Source organism: Neocloeon triangulifer, unplaced genomic scaffold (assembly GCF_031216515.1).
Source record: "Neocloeon triangulifer isolate White Clay Creek 2 clone unplaced genomic scaffold, ASM3121651v1 ptg000003l, whole genome shotgun sequence".
Lineage (NCBI taxonomy): Eukaryota > Metazoa > Arthropoda > Insecta > Ephemeroptera > Baetidae > Neocloeon > Neocloeon triangulifer.
The window spans coordinates 3,759,151-3,773,867 of NW_026775546.1; the positions used below are offsets into that span (position 1 = coordinate 3,759,151).

At 38.1% G+C, this 14,717-nt stretch overlaps 1 protein-coding gene across 4 annotated transcripts in view; it reads right to left on the reverse strand.

Annotated features, from left to right (window-relative positions):
• The window catches only part of LOC132205920 (metabotropic glutamate receptor), a 57,009-nt gene that overhangs the window by 2,865 nt on the left and 39,427 nt on the right, over positions 1-14,717 (reverse strand). For all 4 annotated transcript variants that reach the window (XM_059635307.1, XM_059635308.1, XM_059635304.1 and 1 more), the window contains exons 3-10: positions 11,865-12,334; positions 10,244-10,620; positions 8,271-8,493; positions 7,672-7,942; positions 2,104-2,210; positions 1,544-1,672; positions 1,074-1,322; positions 388-666 (exon numbers count right to left, since the gene is read on the reverse strand). In XM_059635307.1, coding sequence (XP_059491290.1) covers positions 388-666; positions 1,074-1,322; positions 1,544-1,672; positions 2,104-2,210; positions 7,672-7,942; positions 8,271-8,493; positions 10,244-10,620; positions 11,865-12,293 — 2,064 coding nt within the window. In that variant the 5' untranslated portion in view covers positions 12,294-12,334. The remainder of the gene's footprint in view (positions 1-387; positions 667-1,073; positions 1,323-1,543; positions 1,673-2,103; positions 2,211-7,671; positions 7,943-8,270; positions 8,494-10,243; positions 10,621-11,864; positions 12,335-14,717) is intronic.

Below are 14,717 nucleotides of genomic sequence, written 5' to 3' on the forward strand. Positions count from 1 at the left end.
GAGTATTTGCAGTCCATAGAGATTTTGTTCAAAACAAATACAAGATTCAATCAATGTGTAATTTATGTGAAAGTAACTTTTCTGAGAGCAGAGTCGACAGACAAGTTTAATTTTCTAATGTGTTTGTAGTTAGTTGCAACACGCATGGACTTGTTTAGAAAGTTTAATGTATTTGCAACTAAGGCAAAATCTAATAATTAATTATGCACACACTCTCTCAACTCTGCCCTAATATGCACATTATGCACTTCTGCCAAACACAAATAGCAAGTAAGCCTAGTTCGGCCGGGGAACTCAAACATCAAGTGCTCTATTAGTAATGAAAATCAAACAATTTACATTATAATCATCGTAATAATTAAGGGCTTAGCAATACATTTCATTCACCTGAACGCCTATGAAGGTGCAGGTGATGATCAGTTGCGATTTGGGGCTTATGAAGTCGGGCCGCTTTGCAGACTTGGCGGCCGAGTCGAATATTCTCGATATGCGGTTTGTCTTGGTGAGCAGCGCCCCGTATATGATGGAGAAGCCGCCGCCGACCCCAAAGCGTTGCAGGATGCAGGAGGCGGTGGTTGGCTTGACCAGCAGGGCGAAAGTGTTCAGGTAGCACAGCAGGATGCCGGCCAGCAGCAAATAGCTCAACTCACGACCTGAGGCTTTGACCTGAAGTTTTTGGAGTTAAAAAAATCATTGAGAGTAATTTAAATACAAACTTGTACAATGAAAATAAATTTTTAAATTTCATATCAAATTAGAAAAGAATTACCAAAAAGCTTTTCAAGAGAATTTATGTGCATTTTTCCCCTTCAATTTTGAAGTTTTTATATTTATAACTTTTGAATATTTGCATGATGTATCTTGTTATAGGCAGAGATTGCCTTGTAGGAAAACAATAAACTTAATTTTGAACTACATAAAATATAAAAATTTAATGGATGTAATTGAAATTTAAAGTAGTTAATTGTAGTTATAATTATTTACAAAGAAAATTTTTGTAAAGGTAAAGTTTTTTTTGTAAAATTAATCTAATGATTTTAATTTGTATTGTAAATTAAATGCAGTTCACTTACTAGAGGTGTGTCGTTGTTGCGAATGAACAGAATCATGACACCCAGGGTTAGGATGATCCCGAGGCAGGAAATGGCGGCGGGCACAATGGCGAACAGGCTGTCCCAGCGCATGTACTGCAGCGGCAGGTCAAAGCAGGACAGCTTGTCCGGGTAGGGCCACCTGCCAGGCCCACAGTCTCGACACGTGAACTCGTCGTACACGAACTCATACTCTTCACACTTGTCGCATATCCAGCAGCAAGTGTCACCCTGCAAATAAAAGTTTTTGTTATGTTACAGAATAATATACAAATTTTAGATAATAATAAAATAGCGAATTTAGATGGCTGTTTTTTTTTAAAATCATAGTTGAAGTATTAACAAAGCCGCAAGTTAAAGAGTTAAATCTAGCAATTAAAAATAAGTGCTTTATTTGAGCTCGTCGGCTGAATAATCCCACTAAAAGAGTTTTGTTAGTTTTAGTTTTTTACCTGTTGCATTTTGATCATTCCGACAGCGCACGGCAGAGAGCAAGCTGAAGTGGGAATGACGTCCAAGCCTCTGTTCCACACGAGTTCGTCGATGTTGAGCTCGAGAGAGTGAAACCACTTGCCCACGACCTGAAGCGGTTAATTTAATGATGACACAGCTAGTCCAATTAGCGACACGCGCCACAACGCGTAACGTGTATTTGCCGCGGGAGAGACGTCTCAAAAACGGGCTGGCATGAAAGGAGTGTAATTTTCTTTGACAAAATTAATTAACACGTTTTGATTGAATATGAAAAAAGTGTGTCGCTTTAGCCTGGAATCCAATTTTGCCGGCTTTGTGGGAATTTATGCGCGTGGTGATGACGGACAAATTGAGTTTGCATCATGAAAAGCGTGACTTGCGGTCAAACACTGCAATTTGCCGTGATATTCAATGCAAGGGGAGATTTGTGAGGCAAACACGAGCATATTACGAAATTTGCTTTCCATTCAGGCCCGAAACGCGACAGCCCTTGCCCACGAGAACAAAGGGGTTGTGTTGTGAATGCACGGCGGCTCACCTTGTAATGATAGCCAGAGGTATTCGGCAGCTTTTGGTAGTTGAGGATGTCGTAGCGCGCCAAACCGTCGCCCTGGCTGTCAAATTTTACCTCGCTGTTGGCCAAATCTGCAAAAGATAAAAAGTTTTTCTAAATCACGTGGAGATTGAAAATTGCAAAATTTGATTAAGAAATAGTATCAAAATTTTGAGGTATAAAAAAAATGGACAAGTTTCCTTTGCTTCAGATCAAACAATATCTTTCTATTAGCAAGGCCAAAGGCCAAATGAAGTAGGTACTTAAATATTAAAATTTTAAAATGGAATATTATTAAACTTTCTTTTTTTCCCCAATAATAAAAATTTATAAAATATTTTTTTTTAATTCACAGCTATTTAAGTTTAATATTTTTTACTCCATCTTCTATAATTTTATTTTCTTATGAGCTGCATATATGCGAGTCAAAATATATAAAATAATTTATAATTTCTTTTCCAATAAATTAAAATTTAAGAGGTTTTAGTACTTTTTTCTTTTAAATACACATTTTTATTTAAATTAAAATGCGCAGTGTTTCCTACCATTTGTTCAATTTTTTTTATTTTTTATTATGTATCAAGAGCTCAAATCTTTTTACAGGTATTATAAATTAGAGTGATTTTTGTACAGTGGCAATTTCACGGTTGAAATAATTTTATGCTGCGCAATTTCGTGCCATAAAGAGTTTTTTTGGTAACATTTTGCTCCAAAAAAATTCCCACTTGATGGTGTTGCTCGCCCACCGTGCATGAGCACAATTTTCCGCTAGTTTACATTTTCAGTTCGAATTAGCCGAAGCACAAATAACATCAAGCAGTCGAGTAAATAATTGTTAATAACGCTCTTGTCCAAGAGAAGTGTGTCGTTATATGCTGGCAGAACGTGCAAACCGCAATTAAATGTCACAAAATGGGGCCAGTCGTTTCAACTCTAATTAATATTTACTCGCCTCGCAGCAGCGTCGCGCGCAAAAGCTTTTTAATGAAAATTGGTGGGTTTGCGCGTGAGGCTAAAAAGCATCGCACCAAGCTCACCGTGGCGGATCGCGAAAAGCTTTATCCTCTCTCGCGAAAACAGGTTGATCCGATGCATAAATTGCATTTGCCCGGACGTAAAAACGTGCACCACTCTTGGCCATACATCAGTTTGATTTATAGCTTTTTCCATGAAAATCTCCTTAAAAAGTTGCAGGAAAAACATAAAAATGAAACTGAAAATTGAAAATAAGTGCCTGGTAAGATGAAAGCAGGTATGATTTTCGTAGAGAATCTAATTTGGATAAGATTTTTCCTGTGAAATTTTATAAATTCTAGTGTCCCATGAGAATAGCAACAAATTTATGCTCAGGAATTTTAAGGATTTTACTTTCTCATTTATTATGATTGGAAACAAGTAAAATTGGGGATGGAAATTAAAGATAATTAAAAGATAGGAACTATTATAAATTATATAGTTTAAAAGATTAAGAAGCTTTGCATTCATAACTTTGCTAGTTTCATTTCATAAAATACAATTCTGAAATTTTATTTCAAGTTGATAAACTTCTATTAAATAATCTTCACGATAAATTCAAACAATATCAAAATAAGCTTAAGGCTGAAAAATAATTTATTCTTTTTTTACATTTTTATTTAGATATTATTTCCAAAGATTTTCCCAAATTTATTTACTTGTGAGGCATGAAGTATGGACGCATTTTTGTTTGAAATAAGAGGATTAATTTCCGCACGAATAATTGCAGACAATAGCCACTTTAAGCCCATTTTCCCAGGGTGTTTGCTCACGTTTTCAATTAAAGACGCATTCATGTCTTCGTTTCCATTAAATAAATTACGTTTTATATTCCACCGCACGCGCTCTCTAAGCTTTCAATTTAATTCAATTACAGGCCAACAGCCGGCCCATAAATTCCGAGACCGCCCTGCTCTCTCGTGTGTCGAAAGGAGCGTCTCCGGCTTTATTTAACTCGATTATATTGCCATTAACGAGAGGCGAGGGCCTGCTGAAAATCGCGAAAGATGAATTAAATATTTGGCCGCAGCGAAAAACGGGCCACGTGTATGCCAGTGCGTATAAAATAATCGGCGCAAACAAAGGCTGCATTATTCCCATTGTGCAAAAACACGGCAGGAAGTGGAAACGGGCGCTCTCGGGAATTAAGAGTAAGACGTGCGGAACGCAAAACACACGATATTTAAGGGGTTAAGCGACGCAATTTTGGCTTTTCTGTCGCTGAAGCGCATATTATTCATCAAGCGGGAGAAGACGGCGGCGACGACAGGAAAAGCCGTTTGTTTTCCCGTCACCTTGGAATTTCGCCCACAAAGGTCGCTTTCATGCAGAAACTCCTTGAGAATTCTCCGGTTCCTTTAATTCGGTTGTTAGGCCCAAGAGACGCGCACAATAGGACAGCGGAGACGCGGCTGCGTATTTCAATTAATGAAAAGAATAAAGTGAAAAAAGCAAGGAAGATTTGTTGGTAGAACAAAAGAACAAAAGATGCTAATCTGCGGTCGACAATTCTTTTTTCGCGGAACGTACAAAATTCTCAATCAGTTTTTAACTAAAAAAAAAAGCTTCAGACAAACTGAGACAAACTATTAGGGAATAATATTATGAATTTCAAACAAATATTTGCTTCAATAAAGTTCTGTTAATAACAAACTTCACCGTTTATAAAATTCCAATGTCTAGCTTGCAGTGATCAGTTGAAAGATATAAAACTGGAAAACAATCCAAATTCCTTTCTAAAAATATTTATCTGTTTAGTCTAAAGTAAAAATGGAATTCTATCATTTTTCAATAATTATTAGAGTACCAAAAAACCATTCATAAATGAAATTTCAATTTTTGAAAACGTTTTTGCACCAAGGTATTTTATTGATTAAAGAAAGGAAGTTTAAAAAATGAAAAAAAATCACCCTTCTATAAAGCCTCGTTTTTGGGCACATATAAGTTACAACTTTGTTCGCTCGCGAGAGCCTTTTTTGCGTAGTTCAATATCAAGTTTGTCAGCAAAAAAATAGGAACTTTCGCAGCAACTACATGCACGACTTGGCAGCACCTTTACCAGCACTCGAAAAGAAATAAGACGGCCGCCAATATTATGTACATTCCATGAATATTAAAACACGCCCCAAATATTGACTCAATAATTCTCGGACGCAGAAACGAATAAAAAATTGCACAGAGATGGGAAAAGTCGAGGCAGAGGCGGAATCCCGCGGCGCCAAGATTAACGAGCGTGCAAATGAAGTCAGTGCAAATTCAATTTACTGCAACTCGCGTTTAATTTTTGCTTAATTGGAAGACGGAGAGAAAGAAAGATCTATCTGCAGCAGCAGGTGCGACTTTTGTTCCGTCCTGGGGGGAGATTAGGCTAAAATGAAATAAAAAAGCAGTGAGAGAAAGAGCGAGTGCCGGCGAGAGAGGATTTCCTTTATCCCGACACTTTTTTTACTCGCCCTGCCTAATCCAGCTTAAGGTTGGTGCGAATAAAAGAAAGGGTGCGAGAGCACCACGTTAATTTAATTCTGAATCAGCGCCCCCCAAGCTACCCCCTACGGTGTTCTTTCTGTGCCATCAGAGCAGCTGGTCGGGCTTCTCTCACACTGATAATTACTGCCGGCGTATAATTGGAATTGATTACCATGCCTGCCGTCATCCACGAAGAGAGAGAGGCTGGAGGAGAACGAATTGACACACAGCAGAGAGAGAGAGAGCCCACGTCCAAATGACATCGGCCGCAAAAAGCAGAGTATATATAGGGCGGCTTCTCTGATTTCCATCACCGGCTAACGAGAACGCGCCAATTGATTAGCTATTTAGTTGGAAATCAAATTACCAACGAAGAGCGAGAGCTGACAAACTCGACTGCTATTGAGAGTTGGAGCCGATTGATATTTATTCTCACTGCTACAGACTGGTTCAATTTCCATGCAACATCGGAAACGAGGATTGTGTCCTCTCGCAAATATTTGTCATCAACCCTTCAAATAGAATTAACAAGGATGCCTCTATTTACTTACAAAGTCTGACGAAATTGTATTATTTCATTAAAACGAACGTCTGTCCCTCTGTTGCAATTAAAGATTTCCAATAGACTACATTTTTCCTGTCTCCTTTTCATTTTACTTGGAAGAGAATTTTTTAAATTCTTTTAGAAAGATTTTCCCCGTCTCATGCTTAAAATTTATGAAAATTCAATTCTGGAATATATTTGCAGGAAACTGCTTTTCAAGATCGAATAATTAGGAATAAATAGTTTGGTGCTTGTAATTATTAGAATAATTTTATAAAATGTTATACTTTAGTGTTAAAAGGGGTTGAATGCGTTTTGTAATAAAATTAAATTCCAATGGTTTGAATAGGAAGCTTTGCATGTTAGAATTGCTCCTCCTTAACAACGCATTACAGAGGCTGGCGGCCACTTGGGTTAAAACGGTCTCGGGCATTGTTGGTTGGCATTGACCAGTAGGCATTATTTGCGAACAAAGCATTCCTATTGCGACCATACCAGCGAGGAGATTAATTACAGGGCGGCTCTACTGTCTGTGCACCTGCAGGCGTTTTCCGAGCTATCGCTTTGCCGCAGCCCGGAGAGTGGCCCTCGCGCGCCCAACTTGGAGAGAGAGCGCACCAGTTCAATGAGAGTAATTATCGTGTCTGGTACATACACAGTGCGCAAGCGAGAAAGCAACGAGTCGAAAACGCTTTGTTAACGCTCTGGCGCAAACATTTCGCTAGAACGGCGCCGTGGCACCCATACTTGAATGCAAAGAGAGCAGTAATGCGCATTCCGATCGTGCTGACACACATTGCGAATTCGCGCGGAAACAATATGCACGTACGAGTGCGGGTGTAAAAAGCGAATTCCAGTGCTTGCAGTCAGATTTTCTTGCTTGGAAACAAACTGCGAATCACAAAGGGCTCTTTGAGAAAAATTTAAAAAAAATCATACCAGAGATTTTGACCTTGCAAAGGTCTAAAAAGAGTAGCAAAAAGTACGTCTTTGATGTTCGGCGTTTCAAAAGAAAAGGGTCGTTTTAGTCTCCGTATTTAAAGAGAGATTTTGCCTTCCAAAATTTTAATTGCAAAGATGAACTAAATGTATAACACCAGCATAATTTTTAATTGCAACATAAAATGTCTTGTTAATAATTTTTGTCAAATGTTTCAAGAAAATAATCATAACATTCTTATTTTATAAATAAATATTATATTGATAACATTTGATCGAGAAAATACAGCTTGGTAACAGTTTCTGCCATTTATATAAACTTTTTTGCGTATTTATTTAATTCTTAAATTTAATTTTGATGGTAAAGCAAAAACAATAGAAGTAAAATTAATTAAAAATTCAAGCTTTTCATTAAAGTTTTGATTTTTTTTTTTAATTTATGAAAGAAAATTGTGGAACTAACTCTAATAATTATGGAATATTTGATTAGAGGCACGTAAAATAAAATTATATTTCTTCATAAAACTATAAAATGTCAAGGATTTCCAGTGTGAAATTCTATTTCATCAAAATTTCAATTGTTTTCTTACCTGTGAAGGCGACGTTGAGCAAGTAGTTTCTGTAAAAGTCTCCCCCGTCATACAGGGCCATGGTATGGCAGACCCTGTCCTTGGAACGGCACAGGTCCTTGTGCAGGTTGTGCAGGGCGTAGGCGAAGGCGTACACGGCGTCCACCACGAACTGCACCTTGGATTCTTGCTCGTAGCCCACCTTTTCCGACAGCCGCAGGTCGGAGCTGCAGATCTCCACGTCTATGTTCTCTGCATTCGCGTACTGCGGCAGGACGCAGCCAAAAGTGTCCTAAATTTTTGAAGAAAAAAAATGTATTTGGGAAGGACAAAAAATTGGAGACAAAAAAGTCCTCAGGGAAAATAAATTTGTACGTTTTTATACAGCACTTATATAAACTTTTAAAAAGTGCGACTCCCACGTGGCAAACTGCGTCTACAAAATATATATGAGGGACCAAAACTCAAAAGACATGATTTCGCTTCACAATGCAAAGTCCCGAGGGGAGGATTTTCCGTTTCGAACGCGAAATGGTGTAGCCGCGAGGGAATTTGCGTCGCACTTTGGCATACGATTTTTGTCAGTTATTTTTCCTTTGAATTTGCAAAAAAGGACTTACCTGCCAGTACTCGTCGAACCAAGGGTTGCGGTGATTGTTGTCCGGCGTCAGGGACATCATGTACTCGTCAAAACCGGGCATGTGCTCCGACTGCAGCTCCACCGTAATTGCCCCTTCGGCCACCTCTTCGAGAGACTCGACCAGCTTCTGCTGCTTGCCCCAGCCGTCGCTCGCGATCCAGTACAAAGAAGTTTGCATCCTTTTGCTAGCACTCAGCAAACCCCTAAGAATCAAAATTGGTTGTTTACACAGACAAATGAAAATAATTAGTAATTAATTTCAGCTGTTGACGAAACGTAAACAATAAAAATGTTCCGTTTTGTAATAAATAATTTGTGGTAACTTTGTTGTTAAAATTTAACTTGTTTGCAGAGAATTAAACATTAGAGAAAAATAGTTAAAAGCAAAATAATAATAATAATTAAAACTCTAAAATTTTATCCACTTCTAATTTTTATTGTTATTTTCATCAAATTCTTATATATATTTTTTTTCTCTAAATATTGCATGATTAAACCCTTTATGCTAATTCGTTTCTTCCAACAATATCATAGTAATTAACGAGAAGCTAGGAATCTGATTCACTCCATATTTATTAAGCCGAGGAAACATTAAAGTATGTAATCATTAAGTAAACGCGTAAATGGAGTTGCATTATTGAAATATCGAAGCTTCAGTGATTAAGAAACAATTTAGAAAGCAATTTATAGCTGACACTAGAGCAGCATTTTGCAGAATAGTTGCAAAAGATGCACGTTGATGATGGAGAAGCATCATCCTCATAATTTTTATTTCCATTAAAAAAATTATGGTAGAAGAAACACATGGCTGCGGAGAAAAGTCTGCGACGAGAACGTGGCTCCATGTTTCGATTTTAATTTGCAAAGTGCCGCGCACGTCTTCTCGGCTGCTTTTGCAGCGGATAAAAGAAGCGACAGACCCCTGTGAATGGCCGTGAACTTTCGCCGTGCGCCATTACGAGGTCCATTATGGAGTACTCTGGGCGATGCATTATGTATTTGCATGTCTCGCCGCCGTCTCTGCGCCCGAAAAGAGAGAAGGCTTTTAAGACGCGAATATTGTGCTTTTCGGCGATTGCCGCACACCCCCGTTCTCTCTCCGCTACACACATCAGCCAGCAGTTTGAATAATTCACACGCTCGGGACGCGTCAAGTAGCAAGTTTCATATATAAGACTCCACCTGCTCAAATGTCAGAGAGTGTTGCTCTCTCATTTATTTCAACTCTGCTTCTTGGAATATTAATTAATTACGCTCGCGTCTCTTTCCGATCATAATTCCTCTCCACAAAGAATGAAATTATAATTATTTATACAATATTGGGTTTTCAACTGTGATTAGAAATTCGCGGGAGAGATGCTGGGATTAACCATCTGGCAAATTTCAAAAATTTCCGCTACACTTGATACAGGGGAAGAACACGACCCTTGTATTGGGGCTTCGCTTTATTAATTAATAATTTTAAATTTCAAAGAGAGGAAAGCTTGTAATTTTCTATAGTTGAAGAGTTTAACAAAGGCCTCTGCCATCAACAACAGATGTTTTGATACATAAAATTATTTATGAAAAGGGCTGAACAATTCTAGTCACGTTCTGCTATCCTATTTCATATGAAATTTAAAGATAATGTTTAATTTCATGAAAAATACTCGTCTTGCGCAGAAGCAAAGAAGCCAAAGAACAACTTCAATCAGCAACCGTTATAACTTATCCTGCGGAAAACAATGTCTGGGCAGCTTTCGCTTAAATACGCCTTTGAACTTTGAAATTAATTAGCGATCAGCCACCCGGTGCGAGTTGGGAAACTTTGAAGGAACGATTTGTCGGCGCCCAGATTCGATTAACTCGTCAAGCATGCATTTGCACAGATACAAAGCTCAAACAACAAGAGGGCGCAGCTAGTCAAATTTGCCGAGCAATAAATAACGAGGGGCGTTCAAATATTTGGATTACCTCGCATCCTCGGCCCTGGTGAAAAGCACGACCCCTTTGGCGTTCTGCTTCTTAAGCAGTTTGCCGAGGATGGACTCAAAAACTCGTTCGTCAGCAGCGCTCGGCACTTTCTCGGCGGCCGCGATGCACACGTTCCGCTCCTGCGCCTCCCTGTGGAACACCTCGATGCCGTACTCGCCGTACGAGCCCTCCGAGTACACGGTGCTCACGTACGACCAGTTCAGACTCTTGACGATGTCCACGAGCGCGATCGCCTGGAACGTGTCCGGCGGGACGGTGCGCGCGAAGTAGTCGAAGCGGGTCTTGTCGCTCAGAGCCTTGGCCGTCGACGCCGGCGAGATTTGCGGAATGTGGAACAGTCTCAGCAGATTGGCAACCTGTCAAACAGATATCAACACCGGCAAAAGCGTCAGATTTTTTATTTTTGTATTTTTTTTAGAGGAAATCGAATTAAAAAATGAGCATTTTTAAAATTATAAAAGGATTGGTGAAAAGAGTACAAGTGACTTGCAAGAAAGGCAAATTTTTAGTCTCTACTTTTATCATTGCTTTTGATATGAAAGTGAATTTTCCCTAGAACAAATCTTTATGCTTACAAATATTATTTGAATTTGAAAAAAAAAATTGGTAAACTGTAAAAAAAGATTAATTTTTTGTGTGAAAATTTCATCATATAGAATTAAATTTCAATATTAAACGCACACGCATTAGCTGTGTTATGCCTAATGTAAGCCCCAAAGTCGGATAATAATTTTAATCATTAGACCGCAATAATTAATGACATAAATTTTTACACCACAAAAAGAGCCGCGCATAAAAAAAGCGAGAGAAACTCAAAAGCGGCTTAAATAAAAACCAACGACACAATGAAAATTTAATTCAAAGGCAACGAAACGTTTGTAAAAAAAAAAAACAGCAAACAAATTGTAATCCACCACAGGCATAACTGGTTAGGACAGCTACCATCCAGGTTAACTGACGAGCAATTATACATATTCAACGGCTGTTGTTTATTTTTGCAAAGCCTTGATGACGCAATTGATTGTTACTGTACATTTTAAGTCCCTCAAACTCCCACAAGCTGCGCGAATCTTTTTATGGCTCGTTACTATAAAGAGGTGCATTTCTTCCTGTTTTAAACCTATTTTTATTGAAATAATTTACGATATTTTGATTGTGAAAGGAACAGTGTTTTAATTTATTAACACGAGTGTGAGTGAAAAAACTAAAAATTAGTCAACTATGTGTGCTTTTTGGTTAGAAATAATAGGGTCACCAAACTGCATGCTTTGAACTAATATTTTAATATTCAGTGAAGGTTTTTAAACGTTCATAATATGAGCAATTCAAAATTAAAATTGACAAAAATTTTCTCTTGTTATTTATTAGTTAGTAAATTTGGAGAAAACTATTAAATTCATTTATTGAAACAAAACCTGCAGAGCAGTTTTTAAACTTAAAAGTTTAAAATGAAAAGTTCTGCATATAAATCAACCTTCAGAAATCTCCGGATTTGTTTTTAATCCGTGCAAACTTATTTTACATTTGAGCAGTTTATTTATTTTATGGAGAAAACCGCAATTAAATAAAAACCCAAAATAAAATTAAAAAGCAATCAGACCTGCAGTGAAACGGAGCTGTAAGATCCCCCAACAACTCCGAACACGGGTCCGGTCGAGTTTGACCTGATACGGGGCGGTCGGCGGTCATTGCACTCGAAGGCAGACACGTCCATGTTGTTGAGCGAGCCTCGGATGAACTCGAGGGAGCGGTTGAGGGCGTACGTGTCCCTGGAGCAGGTGTCCAGGATGTTGACGCCGAGGCGGATGGTGGGCAGCAGGTGGTGGTCGGCGTTGATCCTGTCGACGGCCCACAGCATCGCCTCGAGCCGCTGCACGCCGCGGTTGTACACCTTGGGGCCGCACGGACTCTTCTCGCCCTTCTCGTGGACGGGGAAGAGGCCGCCCAGCACGATGTCGCCGGGGATCTTGACCGACAGCTGGCCGAGGCAGCAGCCACTCAGCGCGAGCAGCACCACCAGCACTCTCATAACGGCCTCATCCACCACCGAGGCTGGTGCCGACGAGAAAGCTGAAACAAGCAACAAGTTCCGCCGATTAGCAAGGGCGTTTTCTTTCGTGACTCGCACAACTTAGCGTGATTTTGCTTGATAGTTGCAAGAAAAATCAAAAGGAAAAACGTCGAGTGGTTTATCGTTCCCCGAAATAAAATAAAAATAAAAAGGCTCTTTATATTTTTTTGATAAATTTCTCATTTCTGGTACAATTCAGATTTACAGGTATCTAAAATAACTTAGAGATGTTGAAAAACTATTAATCAGTGTCTTCATTTTTAAAATTGCAAATACAAATTAATTTAAAATAAGATTATAACGATTAGTAGAGCAGAATATGTCAAAGTCTCTACAACGTTTCAGCTAAGTTCAATAGATTTATCAAATATACAAGCAGCTTATAAGAAAGGCTTAATTCTTAAAGATTTCATTAAATCTGGGGTTTATGGATAAAAAATTAATTAAATGGATTGAATTAATTAATTAATAAATTCAAACATTGAAACTAAAATGCTTTTGAAGCTATCAGCAAAATTTATTATCATCAACTTTAAGTAGTGACATTGCAATATTGCTTTTTCTACAAGTGTAGAATAGATTAGAAGATAATCGTTTTATTGAATTGAGTAAAAAATTTACAATAATTAACAATTATATTAACTCCTATAAACAAGGCTCTTACTATTAATATGTTTAAGTCATTCAATTTCTAAAAATATTATGTTCCCGTGCATTATTATCAACCAGTTTGTTATTAAAACACCTTTTTCTGTAGACAAATTAGTACCGGATGTGCAACGACTTAAAAATGTCAAAACTATTAAAAATGTAATCAGGATTTTTTTGTATCGAGATTATAGCTTACAAGCGAAATCTTTTTCAAAGCATGTGAGCTTTAATTTGGGGGAAAAAGCATTATCCACCTTCGGTTGCAATTCCATTAGCGTGCGAAAGAGCCCCGAGGAAGATGAAAGTTCTTTCGTAATCCACTCGACATCTGCCGCAATGGTCGTTTCCAAGTGGAAAAAATGTGCTTGATAAATATCAGTCCAAGTGAAAGAAGAAATGAAACCTGACGCGCAAATTTGAAGAGACAGCTGGTGAATCAGATCAAATGGTTACTTTAGTAATGGCTGTACAAAAACGACGCTCGCTACGATTAATGGAAAATTGATATTATATGCTCATTTGCGCCTCTCTTTTTTTGCTAGCAATTTTCGCCAAAGCAATGATATTAAAAACTGTATTTTTATGGAAAATTTTGAAAGAAACCCATCAAAAAATTGCAAAATTGAGTTAATGTTGTTATTAAAATTGAATAATAAAAATTTTGAGTTCAAAAGCTTAATCCTTTCCAACCTTGTATAAATGAGATAAAAGGAGAGGGCAAAAGAGCAGCCGCAAAAAAAGGGCGCGTGAGAGAAAAAATAATGAGGTGGAAACCCAATATATGATGAAATTTGACGGAAACAATGAGAGAAGAGAGGAAATTCTGGCAAATTAAACATCGTTTTCGCCTCCAACGCGAGAGTAACCCTCAGCCCGTCATTAAAATAGCTGCTCGCGGCCGATTTGCAGGGAAAAGCGCGGTTTCGCTGGTGGGGTGGTTTGCGGGTGCCAGCAGCATTTCATTAATGGCCGCTGCTTTCGCCTGCCTGCTAATGAGGTTGCTCGCCGTAGATTAAAAATTACGGAGGCACACACAGTCGGGCGAAGTGAGGCACGAAATAATAATGGCTAAATTTACTTCCGAGCCGCCGCTCCTCAACTTTTCCAACTGCGGGCAGACCCTGCAATATCCACTTTTTGCCATTCGCATTTCGGTGGACGCTTTTTCCACGGATACAATCAAAGCTAATTATTCATTCGACGCAACGAGGGACGCGAAACTTTTGATCTCATGAGGATTTGACTCGGAACTTTTATTCCCGTTCATATAAAGGAAAGCGTATGGCATCCGTTGCATTTTGAAACTTCAAAAACGAAACTTTTAACAATCCGACGACGAAAACCCAGTGGCATTAAAATTCTTCCGCATTGAGAGTCATTGACTAAAATAAACGTTAAGCTTTAAATTAATAAAAAAAAAATTTTGCTGTAGTCAACCTAGGCTCACTGCGGCGGATGGAGTATTTTTGATAACAGAAGTTTTATTAGCAAAATTCTTGCTAGTGGTTATGCCAACAATTCCTTTTTTTAAATAAATTGTTTTCAACAATTGAATGTAAACAATTTACTTGTAACTATGCGAACAATAAACAACAATAATAGTAGTAGTAAAAAATTTAATGTGAAGTTCTCAAAAATTATTAATTACTCTTTATTAAAAACAAAATCTCGATTTGATTTTTTAGGTTGGGTATTTTTAATTTGGAAGCATTTTGCAGTGGAGCAATATAT